The sequence below is a fragment of the Rana temporaria genome, chromosome 3 (genome assembly GCF_905171775.1).
Source record: "Rana temporaria chromosome 3, aRanTem1.1, whole genome shotgun sequence".
Classification (NCBI taxonomy): Eukaryota; Metazoa; Chordata; class Amphibia; order Anura; family Ranidae; genus Rana; species Rana temporaria.
Window position 1 is genome coordinate 205,700,849 of NC_053491.1, and position 19,057 is coordinate 205,719,905.

Sequence of the window (19,057 nt, forward strand, 5' to 3'; positions counted from 1 at the left end):
TGAACGAAAGAGAAAATAGGATTTTTGTACTCGCAGTAAAATCCTTTTCTCTGAAGTTCATGGATGGACGCAGCACCCACCCCTCCTTTTTAAGTTTGTACTGCTTTTAGACGAACTGAGCTGCTGACTGCAGAGTGAGGGGTTATGACCAGAGGGCCCGTCTGACTTAATTTGGTCTATTTTTGGGAATAAATTAGTTGGGCTTTAAATGTTTATTTATAGGGCCGGGTTCACACTGGTTTGACATGACTGTTGTACGACTGACGATCCTACTTTGCCCTGCAACATCGGTCCTACTTCAGTCTTCCATCCAACTTGAATGAACAGGATACAATTTTGCTATGACTTTGAGATAGTCCGATTTGTCCTTTGACCAATCAAAACAGTGTGACCTAAATTCCTTTTCCTGCTGCTGTAATCACCATGTTGAACGTCACAAGTTGGCTGGTTAGGACGAGGATCCGACTTTGATCTGACTTAAATGATATTGAATGGGCTGAAAACGGACCAAAGTCAGACCAAAGTAGTGCAGGAACCTTTTCTAAAGTCGGGGCGACTTGTGTCGGACCAGTTAAGACTGCTGCCATAGGGAGCCATTGATTTGTACATGTCATGCTACATGTTCTCCTAAAGCCAGAACGTATGTTGCACCAGTGTAAACCGGACATGGGGCCTAAAAAAAGAATGTATGTGTTTAGATAAACAAAAACATTTTTTACTTTTTCGTCCATTGAAGTATAAATTAATTCAAGATACTGCTGGATTATAGAGATTCTTGCATAAGAATTGGACACTGGCAAACAAAAGAAAAAAAGGCCAGCCGAGGATAACACCTTTCTACTCAGCATGCCTCAGTTTTTTGCTAGTGTCCTTGAAGTATGGACTTATTTTCTTCAGCTCTGATGAGAAATATCTTAACAATGTTTGCTCTCAGTCTACCTCAGCCCTCAACACTGCTATGGGCTTCTTTTTGAGCAGTCTAACACATCTGCCCCTTTGGTCCAGGTAGTGGCGTAACCACTCTTCCTGGTAGTGACTGGTAAGGATTCTTCTCCCCTTATCAGGGGGGTTTCTCACTGGAGGATCATTATGTCTTGGCCTCATCCGGTATCAGATTTGGGCATGGGTCCTTAAGGTCGCTCATGGGCTACAGGCAGTCCCCATTTCTGTTGCTGCTGTGTTGCCCATTCTTCAGCTGACCTGCTGAGAGGTCCGCACAGGAACTGAATATATATGTCCCTCAAACTACAAGAAAGAAAATAGGATTTTTGTACTCAATCCTTTTCATGAAGTCCATTAAGGGACACAATTTCTACCCTACCTTGTTTATGTTCATGCTGTTGGTACAGTTTGCTGCAAACTGAGGCATACTGGGTAGAGCATGGGTTGTCCTGGGCTGGCCTACAGCTTTTTTTTTGTTAGGCAGTATCCAATCCTTCTATAAGTGGCAGTATAACCAACAGTATCTCAATTGACTCCAAGAAAAGGGTAAGTGCAAAAATCATTTTTTTTTTTTAATTTCAACCAAATGTACACTTTCCACAACACAATCACTATTTGGAAAATACAGATTCAAAGATGGCTGTTATATCTAGTCATAGCGATCTCTTCATAGGCTTCATTTACATGGGCTTTGATTTCCCGTGGCATGTACCTGCAGATTCCTGCGGTTTGAATTGACAGATCTGTGCTAATAGCTGTGGCTGCAGATTGTATACAGTGCAATGATAGGTTGTCAACAGCTGCAGTTATTCATGACTGTTCGCAGAGCCACCTGCGGTGATCATAGCTGGATGCAATTTGCCACTGGCAATCACAGCTTGTGTAATCACCCTTGCAAATGGGGCCGTAAGCATATATGTTGCAAAGTTATATAAATACACAGAATACTGGAAACATAGTTTTCTCTGATCAAGCTTTATCTGAAACTACATTCTGTCATCAGCTGAGCTGGACATTGGAGGATCTTGCATATGTTTCAGCTTACAAATAACATTTTGATGTGACTGCTCTGTCTTGCTCTTGGTCAAATGTCCTATAAACCTTTAGGGCCGAATCTGTGCCTGAATTTGGCCCTGAACGGAGCCAAAAACGCACAGTGTTTCTGTGCAGTGTGCTCCGCAGCCGCTCTGGATATATGTGAACCGGCTCCATGGAGAGTCTGTCACATTCTCCTGCTATGCATAGGTGTGAACCCAGCCTTGAATGTGTATTATGCATGGAGAGGCAGCTGTGCACTACCAGAGCTAGCTTATCTTAAAAGAAACAGTAGTCAGACAATATTTTTTTTTTTTTGTTTTAACAAAAACTCCCCTATCTTGAATCACTAAGACCCTTTTTTCACAGAATTTAGCGCCAGCTGTGGCAAGAATCCAGCAGGTTTATGTGGCTGGATTCATTGGTGGATGCAAGGTCAATCACCTGTTCCTAACTGTAGGTATTGCTCGATGTGTGAATATATCCAAACACTAACAGACAGCTGGCAGCCTCTGAGTCTGTTCATTGCTGTGTACAGGCTGAACAGCCACAACTATCTGCATCCACCTGTGAATCCAGCTGCAAGAATTGGAATCTGCTGGATTCTTGCTGCCACTGGTCATAAAATTCTGTGCGAAAAAGGCCCTAACCTGGAATATGCATGCAGATGGGGATGTCTGACTTTATATGCATATTTGTTCCAAGTCAGTGGTTCATTCCTTATTGCCCCAACCGGTCAGTGTTCTATGCAGACATATGGCATCTTCAGGAGATTGGTAGAGATGCCCCCATGTGTATCTCAGAAAGGGTAGGGTGTCCATAATTCTGAGATTTATGCCCAGTTAGGCTGAAAATACATGGAGAGGAGGACTATCACCTGTGTCTGCAGACACATTGCATGTCTAGCTGAGGGAAGTTTAAACAGATTTATCAGTAAAATATAATAATAATTTTTTGCTAAATAATTATATTGCAATCTTAATGTTCTCACAGATTTGTGCTTTGTGGGTAATTGAGGTTAACTCAAAATGATCTATTCTGCCTTTTTAAGGATGTATGAAACCAAAATGAAGGAGATGGAAACTAAATTTATAAAGAAAAATGACAGCATTGTTGATCTGAAAAGGCTTTTGAAAGAAGCAACTGAGCGTGAACATAAAAACGAACAAACCATTCAACACCTAAACGAAGTGGTAAGAAAATGAGGAAACAATAATTTTCTCCAAAGTACCAGTACAATGTGATCTGCAATTACACCGTTTAAAATCAGAACGTTGTATGTTTAGCTGACGCAAAGTAGTTTTCTATTGTATCAACATCTTCTTTAAAGTATACCTGCTCCTTCACTAAACTTAATAAATTTGTACTTGTCCATGCAGCCAATCTAAAAATGCCATTGTGACGTGGGCTGCTGGCAGGATTGCTGAAAACAGGAATTATCTTAAGGAAACGTAACCTGTCATATTGGCATTTTATCAGAGGCTGCTGGGAAGAGTATAAATGTAAAAGTTTTAGAAAAAGTACTGTTCTACTTCAAGTTTGATTTAGGATCATTTTGTTTTTGTACTTTGGTGCTGAAAATGGATAGATTGTGGAGCATATGCAGTACAGTTAAGACTACTTGAAGCTTAAATGCTGTATTATCAATCCCTTTGTGACCCAGGAGTATTTTGTGCCTTTATAATTCTGGTCTGATATAATTCTGGTCACGAGGCTCCAGCCATTTTTCTATAAATTATCACTGTCAAATGACAATGACTGCTAGTTGGGAGTCGATATGACCAGCTTCCCAGCCCCTTCACTGTGACCGTGGCTGTTGGTAACTGCCTGGATATAGTAAGTATACAGTGCCAATACACAGACATTTTTATATACATGTTGCCGTGTACACTGCCACAGGTACGTATCCTCTATAGGACATTATTCACTAGCATAGATCTAAATACTTCTGCTTAAGGCCCATCACGCTGTAATTTAGATCTGTTAGTAAAGGTTAATGGAATTAGAAATATACAAGTAGGGTGTGGCTTGGCAGCCTATGCGAGCAGCCGCAGATCTCAATTCTCCTGCCGAAAATCCACATAAATATCACCAGACAGGCATTCTATCTCAACTTTGCTACCACCTAATTTTCCATGTGGCATTTATGAAGGGTGAGGAATACGTGGACACTTCCCAAACCTTGCCAATTAATTGACCAAGCAAAATAAGGACGAACAGGCTGTTTCAGATTGTGCTGCCCAAGATGGCACCGGTTCTCTACCCATTATCTGCATCTCAAGGGGAGAGGAGGCCTGCTGTAAGTTAGGCTTGGGTCAGCTCCCACTTCTATAAGAGACTGGTAACAACAGATGATGCATTGCAGACCACACAGGGAAAATTTGAGTGTACATTAGGTGACGTTTTGGCAGTACAAGCTTGTAATACTTCTCTACAGACTCTTATAGGGCAAGTCATGGGCAATAAAGCAGATGTAGCATTAGTGTACCAGGACCTGCAGAAGATCAGAGAATTATGGTGGCCCTTGAGTGCATAGTAAACACTATGGAGGATGATATGGCTTCTTTAAAAGATGTACATAACACATCTCTTCTTGATGCATATGAAGGAAGAGGCTGAGTTTGGGCAGAGGACCCTGTTACTTTTATTGAACTCTGGCTTATTGAGATCTTTGGCAGACATACAGTTCGGTTTATATCTATTTGGACACAGGCACAATTTTAGTTTTTTTCAGGTGTTAGCCAAAACATTATTAAGCTATAGTTATATCTCAGGTTTAATTTGAGGGTATGTACATCCAAATCAGAGGAAGGATGTACTAAGTAATTGGACAGATGATCCTGCGATCATGATTGGCTTAGCGTGGTATACTGTATGTACCCAAAGCTACTGTACATACGGTATTACCGCATATCCAGCGGGCTGACAGATTGGTGGGTGTAAAAATGGCTGGTAGACAGGACCCCATCATGGCTCCTGCAAGGAGGAGGAAATATGAAGCCAGTTTCAAGCTGAACGTTGTTAACTTTGCCAAGGAACATAATAACTGTGCTGCTGCAAGACAATATAGAGTAACAGAAAAGATGGTCCGAGACTGGTAAACAAATGAAGATGCATTAAAGAGTATGCCAAGGGGTAAGTAAGTGTGCATTAAGAAGAGGCACCCCACATTGGCCAAAACTCGAAAATCATGTAGGAAACATGGTGCATGAGCAACGTCAAAATGGTTATGTAGTGACACGAAACAACATACGTATGTTTGCACTTCAGTGGGCCAAATCTAACCCAGATCATAGCAAAGGATTTAAGGCCACTGTATCCTGGTGTACTAGGTTCTTGGAAAGGCATAATATGGTACTGAGGCAAAATACTAAAATTGCACAATAATTACCTGCAGATCTTGACGGTAAAGTAAGTAATTTCCATCGATCTGTAATACAACAGCGCAAGAAACTCGGTTATGCATTAAGTCATATTGGAAATATGGATGAAACTCCCATGAATTTGAATATGGTTGGAAATAAGACTGTCAATTCAAAAGGTGCAAAAACAGTGTTAATTAAAACAACAGGACATGATAAGTCCAGTTTTACAGTGGATTTAACATGTACAGCTGATGGTACCAAATTAAGGCCAATGATTATAAAAAAAAAAAAAAACAATGCCGAAAATCAAGTAACCTTTTGGAGTTTTTGTATATGTGAATGAAAAAGGGTGGCTGGATGAAGAAGGGGTAAAGCTATGGCTTGAAAATGTATGGAGTAGACAGCCAGGTGGACTTCGTCAAGAACGTAGCCTACTGGTGTGGGATATGTTCAGGGCTCATTTAACTAGAAGCACAAAGAAAAGGCTGGCAAGAATAAACACAGATGCGGCAGTTATTCCTGGAGGATTGACATTGTTGGTACAGCCACTGGATGTGTGTCTAAACAAGCCATTTAAAGATCGCATTTGAGAACAGTGGAATTAGCATCATGATAAAAGTCATTAACAAAAGGAGGAAACAGGTGCTCCACAGTTGGATGTTTTGTGTAACTTTTCATAAAAGCCTGGAATGATATTGATGCAGAAACAGTAATCAAGTCTTTAAAGAAGTGTGGCATATCAAATTCATTGAATGGTATGGAGGACGACTACTTGTGGAAAGATGAAGGGGAAGCTGAAGCCACATCATCTGATTCGGAATTAGATCCATATGATGACTGTCTTACAAATGTATCACAAGATGTCATTGATGGACTTATGTCAGAGGATGAACATGATGAGGATTTTAAGTAATCTAAAAGTTTTTAAATGGCGTTGTCTCGGAAGGGGAGTAGTCTTATACGGCGAGTATAGCCCAAAACCTATACGTTTTAACTGGGAAAATGAGGGTACCCTAAATGGCTTGTGAATGGTGCCAATTCCGCCCTATTCGGGGTAAGGTTTTGAAACCGTTCTTCCAATTTGTTGCATATTATACAGGGATTCCAGTCTTTGCACTAGAATATTACAATACTGTCTCTTGAATAGCCGAATATATAGGTATAATACAACAGGTACTCCCTCTCTACCAATGGTTATGCCCTTTGCTGGGCTAGGGTCTTGGAACAACTTAAACTGGTTGATATAGGGAGGCTATAGCACCCATTAATACAACCATTTTCTTGTTGCTTTACTACAGCCTTTTCATCCAGTCAGCCCTGAGGTCACATTAACAGAGGGAGATAAACTGAGGGAGAAGAGAAACACTAGGTTACTAGTCAGTACTAGTTTGCAAAGGTGGAGGAATAAAGTGCATGTCGTTTTAAAGGGTGCCTTGATGGAAAAAAGATTGAGAAGCACTGTTCTAATACATATTCATCCCTGTCTCACAAAGATTTAGCATTGAACACGATATTTACCACTCCTCATATTATTTCTTCTGTTTATGGGCAAATGGGATTCTCGGACTACTCTGTAAGTGCTTCATTTATCGTGTAATTCCCCAACAGGATGAGATCACTGGAAGGTGAAACTGTGATAGCGAAGTTTAATTTACAAGGGAAGATAAGATCAGGGCTTTGATCTCTGAATTCTTTCAGTTTAATAAAGATGCAGCAAATGATCTAGTGACCTGGGATGCTCTGAAAGCCTACCTGTGAGGTATTTTAATAAAAAAAAAAAAAAAGAATTTATTCATGGAGGAATTGTGTTCTGCTGCAGAAAATTATATAGCTGACCCCTCCTCCGCTCGTCAAAACACTCATCAGATTTATAAAACTGTTGCTTTAGCAAAGGTTGAAAATAGTTAATATATAATATAATGAGGAGGGTAAAAATACAAGCCATTTACAGGCTATGATAGCCTTCTCCCAGCAGGATTCAACCTATATAGAAGCTATTAGTGATGGTGGAGACAATATTGTACTCTGGATATTGCAGCCAGGTTTTAATCCCATCATGGTCACTTCTATAATTTAGGGGTCTCTTATTCCCCTTCTTCATTAGAACAATTTTGGGGTCAGTCAATAGAGGCAAGAATAGATAGACTTGATGCCCATCATTGTACAAGAGCTCTCAACAATGGCAGCTAATAAAAGCACCAGGTTTAGATAGGCTTCTGTCAGAGATATATAGAAGACATGGCTCATTCTATTAAGTTGTTAAATGTCTTTGAGAAAGCATTTGGGTATCCTACAAAATTCTATGACTGAAGCTGTCATCATAGTCTTACTTCAACAAGGAAAGGGATTTTACCAGAGTCTTATGCCGCGTACACACGATCATTTTTCGGGCTCTAAAAAATGACGTTTTCAGGCTCTAGAAAAAAACAAAGTTTTGCCTACACACGATCGTGAAAAAAGTTCCATGTGGATGGTGCCACCCTTGGGGCTGCTTTAGCTGATTTTGTGTTAGTAAAGACGATTCGCGCTTTTCCTGTCTGTTACAGCGTGATGAATGTGCTTACTCCATTACGAATGGTAGTTTTACCAGAATGAGCGCTCCCATCTCATAACTTGCTTCTGAGCATGCGTAAAGTTTTCACGTTGTTTAAAGCCCACACACGACCATTTTTTACAACCCGAAAAACGACAATGTTAAAAACGTCGTTAAAAATAGAGCATGTTCGAATTTTTTTTGCACATTTTTTAGAACCCGAAAAATGCTCTGAAGCCCACACACGATTGTTTTTAATGACATTTAAAAAAAACTTAATTTTTTAGAACCCGAAAAATGATTGTGTGTACGCGGCATTACACATTCATCTCCCTGACCTCAAAATCCTGGCTAGAGCACTGGCAAAAACTATCTTGCCAGAATAAATTATAAATTGACACACAGATCAATTAGGCTTTACTCCCTTTCCATCAACAGACATCAACATCAAGAGTTTATTACTGAATATCCAGATAACGTCCAAAACTAATTATAAAAAGAGTTATGTGGTCATTAGATGCTGTGTTGGCATTTGATAGTGTTGAATGCTCTTATCTTTGGAAAGTTCTGAGTGGTTTTGGCCTAGACCCAGACTTTAAGAGCTTGTTTAGACTTGGGCTTTAAAAACACACGGTTGAGATAGGTACTTTGCGTCCCCCAAGAGCCTCCTCTTAACCTCCCTGGCGGTATGATTCTTTCAGAAAAAACATGCTGAAAGCGGTACCATTATTTGCAAGGAAATTTGGCGTTTTATATTGTAGGTCTGTCATTTTTAGAAATAACTCACTTAAATCTGACCAAACAAGCTTCTAATAGGCATCCCGGGTATGACATTTTTTTAAAAACAAAATTATAATATAATAAATAATTATAACAAATAATAATATAATTATAATAAAAATTATTCAATAATGTAATCAAATCAAAATCACTGAAATTTGCTCAGTTGCAGAATTGTTGCTGTCATTATTTTTTTTTTTTTTATGACGAATTTCCCCACAAATCGCTATCGCACAATTCTGCAAGTGATTATAATTTATTATCGCTGTTTTTTAGCTGATCTAAAACTATTTTTGACATAAAGGGACACTTTTGGTTGCTATGGACAATCTACAGTTTGCAGGGAGAAAGAAAAGTTTTTATTATATAAAATGACATGCATGACACAGGACAGACCACTAGGGACAAGGGGGGTGTGTTTTTTTTACATACAGTACTGTAATCTATAAGATTACAGTATACTGTATGTATAGTGTTTGTTTACTTTTTTGAATTTGGCTCCGTTCTCCGTCCCCGTGCGTCGTAACGTCGCAGGGAACGGAGATCGGCGTCACACGGAGGCACTGTGTGAATCGAGCGAGGTCCTGCTCGCTCACACAGCGCGGTGGCATCGCTGGATCCAGGGACAAGGTAAGTAAAACTCCCTGTACATCCAGCGAGGCGAGCCCGAGTCTGACTCGGGGTTACCGATCCTAGCCCAAAAATCTCACCCCGAGTCAGACTCGGGAACACCGCCCAGGAGGTTAAGCTGCAAAGGCAGCGGAGGGGGGTGTGTACATGCCACAGATAAGATGCTTTGCTCCTATGGCTAAAACAATCTCTTGTCACATTAGGGCAGGCAGTAAGTGGGACCAGTTTAATGATTTGGGCCTCCCAATTGCTGTGTCCTACATAAGTTTGTCAATTTAGATCACACAAAATGGTATTCAAATCAACTGTGTTTTGCGATTTAATCTAGACGCAACAGCAAATCAAATTATCCACCTTGCAAATGCTCTCTACAGGAGGCTAAATCTTATTTTCTAACTTCACAACTATAATACCTAGCTGGATGGCAGGTTAGCTGATAGAAATGGTCCTCCTACTCAAGTTGTCCTATCATCTGTCTTTCCTAGAGTTTCCCTAATTTTTCAATCGGTCAGTTGCGCGCTGTCACTGTTATGTCCCATTCTTTTTTTACTGAATCGGTTATGGGATGTTACAAAAAGCGATATGGAGGTTAAAATAAGTTTGTACCAATATGGAATAATATGAACTACAAAAAACCTACGGTAATAAGTTACCAGGATTTGATGGGTGTATACTCATGATTTTTGGTTTATATATTAATTATATAACAGTCTATTTAAAGTGTTTCTTATGTTACAAGTTGAATTTCAGCTTCCTACGTGAATTTTTTTTTTCTATTACCTACAACTGTGATGTGTTCTGTGCTGTCAGACCCAAACTCAAAAAACATATTTTGACAGATATGCCCCTTATTATCTAGCTCATGTGGGAAAACCTCATCTTTTATATGTAACCAAAAAAATTGGGTAATATATAGCATTTGTGTTCAAAATGTAATGTACTTTTCACTAAAATTTTGCACTGGATAAACCATTCTGCTTCTATTGTGTGACAGAATAAATTGTAACTACCATTCTCCAGGGCTTCTTTTTAGAAAACGTATGTTTGGAGGTGGGGGGGGGGGTTAAATGCTGCATTATACTGCATTTTTTTCTGGACAAATTGGGCTTTCATTTGGTGGTAAATGGTAATGGGGTTACCCCTGATTTTTTTTAGTTTTTATTATCTTAGGAAAGCTGGCCCAAAATAGTTGAAAATAACAACATTTTTTTTTTTATTTAGCTGTATATTTCTTGCTACTACCATAACCTTCCACCAAAGAACAACCAAAATTAAACTCTCCTGTTCCTGACAATCACAGCAATACCTCATGTGTATGTTAGTTGTTGTTTGTACCTGTATTACATACAGCCCAAAAACAATAGTGCACATTGTTTTTTTTTGTTTTTATCCTACCTAAAACACACTGAAACTAATTTACACTGATACTTATAAAAAAGAAAAAAATACTGACCCTGACCCAAACACTAACCCTGGCACTGACCTAGATAAAACCTTGATCTATGTATTTTGTATATTTTCTCTGTAAGGAGGGGAATACAATGTATGAGAAAACATGGGGATGGGCTTTACAGTGACTAATCACTGTGACAGCCAATTAGAGGCTATGAGTGATCAGGTGACCCAGAATCGGGAGTGCTGGGTCCGAAATCATTAGTATGGGGCCCAGGGCTTCTACTGAGAGCCCGGTCTCTGTGCTGGCAGCGCTCTGTGCGGCATGCTAAAAGCACAAAGAAAGATACACAATTATGTGGCCCCACGGAAAAAAATCCCAGTGGGGGGGGGGCTGCATATTTGCTTATGCTCAGCATGAAGGGGTTAAGCAATATTTATCAAACGTGTGCAAAAAAGTGCAAAGCAGCTCTGCCAGCGAGAGGATTAAAGAAATTATGCATTTTTAAAGTTTCACTTTAAGCATTACAAAAATTGCAGCTCACCGCCAAATATAATTTTTGCTTTATGTTAATTCATTAATGCATGTTCACCAAACCTGCCCAGAACTGAAAATTATGTTTGGCTAATCACGAATTACTACTACACCCTTTTCTGTACCCTAGCCCATAAATATTTTAATGCTATGTGGAACACTATTTGATCCCATTTATAGTGTGGAACAGAGAAATGATAGTTGGATTTTGGTTGATTGTTTTTATATGTTTTACAATATAAAACCCATTTAAAAAAAAAAAATCTGATTGAAAAACGTATGTTCATACGATGCAAGGCAGGGGTGGGCACAGATAAATAGGGTCTGATATATTTAACAGCAGTGTCACATACATACATTACACATTGAATATTTCAGGTAATATTGTGATATATTGGTGTGTGATGATACTCTGTGATTTTAAAGAAGAATACAATAGCTGTGATGCCATGTTTTTCTATGGAATGAATAAACTTAATTAGGGAGCACAGAAGTGCGAGAATTTCTTTGAAATTCACTCTTCAGTTACTATAATGAATCTCAAGATTAATTCAATTATACCCATAGTGAAAGCAACAACAGAGTATTTAATGAAAAACCGACCGGGAATTTATTGAAAAAAGAACCATCACAAGACAGGAAGACAGATATCACTGGAAATGTTTTTTAAAACAATTTATTAACTGCAAACTATAGTACAACAGCTTATAGACTTGATATTTTATATCATTACTTTATTATCTGTGTTAAAATTGATGCATTTGCATACATTGTGTGTTTTTTAATTATTCTTCCAATGTTTTCTGCCTATTCTAAGCTGGTATCTAAACAAGTGAGAAAAAGTATCATTTTTTATTTCGGCCAAGTATTGTCGTAAAGGCACCGTACACTTTCAGATGTTTTTGCTTTAATGACATATTAGTGTAGTTACATTCCCTGTGCTGTTTGTTTGCCTTACCTTGTAATGATGGACTCGCATATCATGGCTGCAGTTTGTAGTGTCATGGCTGATCAGTTCACCAGAAGAACAGGCACCTTTTTTCCGAGTCACATGGTGTTCACCATTTCCTCTGTGTTGCATCCCAAATATGGGAGTGCTAATGTGATGAAAATGCATCTCTTCCAGCATGGTGATCCTTGTTAAATGTTCTGCCCGTGTCGGCTCTAATTACTGTGTAGTTCTAATCTACAGAGCACTAGACTGAGAAACCCAGGGATTGTGGGATGTGTACTTTCTTCCCAGGAAGTTCAGATTTTACACTAGAGACAGAGGTCATGCATTAACCTGTGCAATGCCATGCATCTCTCTTGTTTGAACCCATACATAAACTTCTGAAACAGGAATGTTAAGATTTACTCTACTATACGCTGTGCATACAATGCAACAAATGATACCATGAGTCTACAAGATCAGTGCATATCTTATTCAGGTGAAAAATGCGATGTGCAGGTAGAAAGATTTTTAATGCCTTTTAACTGTGTTGTGCTTGAATATTACAGACAGTATTTTACCGAGTTCCATACAATAACATCCAAGATGGCACAATTTCCTCTATTTTCAGATCTTTTTAATGAGCAATTTGACATGTTTCCATTATAGTTTATCTTGTAACACCAAATATCTTTTCTAAAACAAGGTTGAGCTTCTGAAGCACTTTCCTGAAGATGCAAAGACAGACCAAGGCATCACAAGAGAGTTTCAGATTCTCCGGTAATTGTAAAATAATTTTGGTTTTCAAGTTACTTAAGTTTTGTATTTAGATGCAGTAACTATCGGGGCAGTGGACAATGGGTGTGCTACACAAGCCCAGAAAACTTTAATCAAATTACATGGGGCTTCTGTGGCACCCCTGTCCTCCTTCCCTGCATTTGCTGTAAAGTTTCCTCCTTCAGCCAGGAGTTGCTTTGTAAGGGCTCATGCACATGGGCATTTGCAGGGCAGATGTCCTCTAGCATAACATTTCTGGAGCTTTCCCATGCCTGGGGAGTTGCACATGGTGTGTATGACATAGTTCTCGAATTCAGGACAGGCACTGTCGACTGGGGAAGTTTGTATGCAGTTGTCTATGCCTGGGGTGGACAAGGCAGGAACATTAAATTCTGCCCAGGACAGGATCCAATCTACTGTTTGTACATGTGCATAACCACTATCCTGTTTTTTTCGTCAGCATTTCAATTAAAAGTAGAATGTTCAATTATTCAAAATCTTTTTTTGAAAGTTTGAAAACTGATAGTTAGATTTAGGTAAAACTAGTTGTGGGTTTTAGGAAGACAATATTGGAGGATATTTTAAATGGTCAAATTTCTCTATATCTAAAAAATCAGTACAGAGTGTGTATGGCATCAAATATTGCTTTAATTTTTATTGGATTCAGTTCAGTTTGTAAATGCTCAATATTTCTGTTTCAGATTAGCCAATAAACGCTTGGAAGATGAAAAATCCCAGCTGATTCACCAATTGGAAATGCGCAAACAGAGAAACGGTATATCAGGTACATAGAATTTGTTATATAAAGAAATTGCAGAAAGCAAATAATGCTTTTAACTATATTTTCCTTTTATGAATAAGGTATGTTTAAAAGCCATAGGCAACATAGACATAGTTTCCTATCAAATTGGCTGGGAATAGTGTTCAGCCTTCACTTCTAGCCCTAGCAGTAACAAATACCCATCTTTTTGAATTTAGTTCAGGGTTCTACAACTTTTTTTTAAAAAGGGTCAGACTGTGACCAGTATATTAGGTCAGGGAAAGTTAAATATAACCCAGCACTGGTGCTTAGTGGGAGTAGGAATAGTGGTAGTTAGTGGGAAGGAAAATGGTGTTCATCATTTAAAATACCGTGTCCAGTTCTGGAAACCTCACTTTCAAAAAGATATCGATTAGATAGAACAAGTCCAGAGACAGGTAACAAAAATGGTGAAAGGTCTGATGGATAAAACATAGTTTTAGTAGTTGGTGCTCGGCATAGACTTCTAGTAGAGGTAGTGAGTCAGTCAACAGTATGTGGATTCACTAATGCTTGGGACAAACATATATCTTTACTCTGACAAAAAAGTAAAAAAAAAAAAACATACAAAAAAAAAATGGGGAAGACCACTCGGTCTCTTTTCTCCTATCACTCTTCTACTCTATATTTCTCTTTTGAATTTGGCACCCTTTTCATAGCCTACTTCTGTCTCAGTATCTGTCCCATGGGCCCATCACTGTACCTGTGCAGCCTCGGTTTCCCTGACCCTTCTGCACATGCATGAGCCATTTTCTTCCTCTTAACGCGCTCTCTAGTCGGCAAATGGCACTTCTGGCTGCGATGGCACAGCAATCATTGAACACTTCCTTGGTTCCAGCAGCATACAGACTTGGCCAACATCTGGGAGGTGTGTGTTGGGAATTATAGTCTTGCCCCAAAGGGCCTTATTCTTCTCTGTTCTGACCACTGTCCTCAGTCTGATTGTCTGGAGAGTTTTCAGACACCATATCTGACCTTATGGGCATAAGCTTGGTTTTATTGGAGGACATAGATCACAGGGGGTCACAATCAAGCCCCTTTGCTTCTGAGGAATGAGATCAGGATGAGATGCCTTCTGCTGATGGCTCACCAAAAATACAAATACAAATCACTGCAGCCTTCAATAAAGAATATACCGCAACAACTAGAGAGATAATAAATAGTGAACAAAGAATAAACACCAGTGTGAAAATAGTGTCAGTTCATCATAAGCCATCCCAAACATATTCTTTACATGATGTAAACCGACTTGTGTCCTACCTCCAATCCAATCTGCAAAAAAAAAAGATGAGTACATTGAGCTGTGTCTGTGTTCGCGCTGCGTATAGAAAGCAGACACGGACCTGCTATCCGCCCGATCTGCTCATTGTGGCCCGCGACTGGTTACCAAGTCGCTTAAGTGGCCCTCGCTCTTCAAAAGGTTGGGCACCCCTGCCCTAGAGAATAAATTGGCTCTAAAAAACTGTACCATGATGATGCCTGCAGCTGTAGCCATTATACTGGTACAACCACTTGAAGTCCAGTGATGAACCAGGTATGTGACTGGTTCGCAAGTGGATACTAGGGACTACCTAGTATGGTCCAGAGTCAGACCCATTGGCTTGCTTAGAGCCTAGCCCAGGGGTGTCCAAACTTTTTCGAAGAGGGCCAGATTTGATGAAGTAAACATGTGTGAGGGCCGACTATTTTGCCTGACATTCTTTGAATCATTAAAATTCGGTCTAAGTACTAATACAACAAGAATTCTCTTGCCTTTGTGGCTGTGTGTGGTGAAGAGATGAGCTTGGGCATGTTATTTTGATATACTGTATATATTTCTTTTGTGGCCCCAATGAATCCCAGAGCGCTGCTCAGGACTAAGGATGAGCTTGGGCGTGTTATATGGATATACTGTATTTATCGGCGTATAACACGCACAGGCTTACCATTTCCATGAATGCAGCCTCACCATTGCCATGAATGCAGCCTCACCATTGCAACCAATGCAGCTTTACATGTGCCATGAATGCAGCCTTACCACTCCAATCAATGCAGCCTCACTTGTGCCATAAATGCAGCCTCACTTGTGCCACAAATGCAACCTTACCATTGCCATCAGTGCAGCCTGATCAGTGACCATCTGCAGCCTCAGAGGGAGGGGGGCGGGACGAGTGCCGACAGATTACAAACAGGAGAATATCTTGTTTACTCTGTGGCCTCTTTAATACAAAGTCCCGCCTCCTATGATAGACAGGACATTCGTCCAATGACATCCCAGGAGAGGGGACTTCCAATACAGATGCTGCTGAGTAAACCGGAGATTCTCTTCATGTAATCTGACGGCGCTCATCCTGTCCCCTCCCTGTCCCCTTTAAGGAAGCACCGATAAGGAAGGCCCTGGGGGCCACAAACAATATATAAATCCAAATCCCCAGGGGGGCCAGATTAAATCAACAGGGGGGCCCACGGTCCGGACTTTGGACATGCCTGGCCTAGACCATTGACAAAAAGATGGGTGCTGAAAGATGCAAACTATCCAAGGCTCCACCTGACCTGGGTTTACAATCTGCTTCCTGAAGTGGGGATGCACCTTCCTGCAGAAGGCTTAGTTGGTCTCTTACTTTGAGCCCTATGGCATTCCCTAATCACAAATCCAGTATAGGTCAAAGAAAACATCACTCAAAGATTAAGCAGGTCACATGTTCTATAAATGTAGCATTAGCTTCCTAGAATTGAAACCGAGGTGCTCTGTGCATCTGTATGGACTTTCAGACCTATGTGGGACACTTGTACCAAACCAACACAAAAGAAGCAAAAATTACTGCCATTTGTTCCACATACTTAATTAGACAGAGGTCTACCCAGCACTGGAGAGATATTTTTTAAGAGAGAGCCTTTCTTTCTGCTAGTTTGACAGATTACTGGAAACACAGGCAAAGTCTGCCAGCTCATGCTGGGATATAGAGACGGATTCCAGCTGCCAGTCTGCAGGTGGGCAGTAGGAACAGCAGCAGGATGGTGTTTTCTCTACGCTGATTGGGAGGAAAGTGAATGACGTAAACACTCAGTACCTCAACATTAAGCTTTTATGTGGTAAAACCCACAAAAGCAGCAAATTTGAAAGGCGTCCAGGGATGCAAGTAGCACATTATGAGATTGCCTTACAGGGGATTTATTTATTTTTTTAACTGCGGTTTCACTTTAAGCAAATAATTTTTTTCTGCTCTTCAGAAGCCTCCTTGCAGTTAATACCCGAGGAGAACATAATGTTAGATGCCTGCTTTATGTTGACCATAACCTTAGAATTACAGTAGGTTGTAATAGGTAGGCTCTGCATGTGTTAAGGAATAGGAGAGAGAGAGAGAGAGAGAGAGAGAGAGGTGCCACAGTGTATGTGTGTATTTTGTTAAGAAATTACACAGTATAATGAAAACCACCCCACAGGAACTTTTTAACCCAGACAACCAGCATGCATTCTCTAAAAATAGTGTTAAAGTCAGATTACTATGTAATCCTTATTGCTGGGGCCATTGCCAGGGGATTTTTCTGGTACGCTAAGACGACAGGCTCTATTCAACATTTATTGGTAAATCCACATAAAAGGAAGTACTGGATTTCATCTGGATGTGAAGTATTAACACAGGCATTATTTTTCCCATCTGCTTTCTGTGTTGTATATTACACTAGACATGAGTGACTGGATGTAACTGTTCTTCCATTCTGTTCTCTAGGGTCTGATGAGGTACTTGAACAAGAGAGAACACACAACCTGATGGCAGAAGTCGTGGATCTGCAAACACACATAAAGACTTCAGATTTGGAGAAACAGCACTTGAAGGTAAAAAAAAAAAAAAAAAGCACTTGCATGATAGAAATGAAGGAAAATAAAGAGAGTTTAATCTAAATCTTAAAATAGCCACAAGTATTGAAATTCCAGATATACAGACATGATTATCCTTACCCTACTGATCCTCAGATGTATTCAGTTTTTATTATACAGGATTTATATAGTGCCAACAGTTGATGTAGCGCTTTACAATAAAAGGGGGGGGGGGGGGGGGTACAATTAAAATACAGTTCAATACAGAAGGAATAGGAGCATCCTATTCCAATGGTTGGGGTAATTTACATGATGAACAACCATCTCGGCCTACCCTCATCGAAACAGGTAAATTGGTGGGTTTAGTTCTGCTTTAAGGGCTGATTCAAACCTTCCTCACATCTGAATCGCAAAGGAACGCGCTGTTTGTTCCTGAGCGATTTAAACCACATCTCCATTTGCGATCTGCAGAGGGTGTCAATAAAAAGTTAATAACACCCCAAACGCAGCAAATGTAGTGTGTTTTTCCCCCGCACAGTACTTTTCTATCATGCAATTTGGTTACAGTGCATTTAAAAAAGCAGTGCATGCACTACTTTTGATACGGCGCAATTTCAGCCCAATTCAAAATTAATGGGCTGAAATCGCACAGAACTGCAAGTGAATCACACAGATTCAGGTATGGTGTGAACCGGCCCTTATGGAAGCAAAGGCCTTCTTAGCAGCTACAGCAAGTGGTTTAGTTTAAACTAACAAAGAATGTTCCAATAGACCCTTATCAAGGTCGCAGTGCATGCTTATTTACAGGAGTGTGGACTGCCATTCACAACATTTCACCAATGCATTTAATGTGCTTTGGCATGCAATACCATAAATAGATGGTGTGAAATGGACCTTAAAGGATAAATCTTTTTTTTCATCTACAATGCCTTGAAAAAGTATTCATACCCCCTTGAAATTTTCCACATTTTGTCATGTTACAGTCAAAAGCTTAAATGTATTTTATTGGGATTGTATGTGATAGACCAACACACAGCAGCACATAATTGTGAAGTGGAAGAAAAATTAATTTCAACATTTTCTACAAATAAATATGTGAAAAGTGTGGTGGGCATTTGTAATGCGCCCCCCTGAGCCAATACTTTGTAGAACCATCTTTCACTGCAATTACAGCTGCAAGTCTTTTGGGGGATGTCTCTACCAGCTTTGCACACATAGAGAGTGAGATTTTTGCCCATCCTTTTTTGCAAAATAGTGGTAAAGATTTGAGTGCAGCGCTAAGTAACTAGTAACATGTAATAATACAAACATATGTGTGACGGTGCACAATTAAGTAAATATTCAGTCTTCCAGCCAAAGTCAAAATCTTGCACTGTTTGAAAAAAAACAAAAAAAATTCACTTTGGACTCATCCAAGTGTCTTGACACAGTTTAAAGGACATTATGGTTCTTATTATATTGTCTTACTATTTTGCATACTAGTCTTGCTTTATAGGAAATTCCATTAATGGATGTTTGTGCACTGTCACTCATGTGTTT

General features: G+C 39.7%; 1 protein-coding gene across 1 annotated transcript in view; it reads left to right on the plus strand.

Moving 5' to 3' along the window:
* Positions 1–19,057, plus strand: part of CEP290 (centrosomal protein 290) — a 245,302-nt gene that overhangs the window by 223,061 nt on the left and 3,184 nt on the right. The window contains exons 49-52 of the mRNA XM_040344166.1: positions 3,029–3,170; positions 12,850–12,923; positions 13,622–13,704; positions 17,430–17,536. Of these exons, the coding sequence (XP_040200100.1) occupies positions 3,029–3,170; positions 12,850–12,923; positions 13,622–13,704; positions 17,430–17,536 (406 nt within the window). The remainder of the gene's footprint in view (positions 1–3,028; positions 3,171–12,849; positions 12,924–13,621; positions 13,705–17,429; positions 17,537–19,057) is intronic.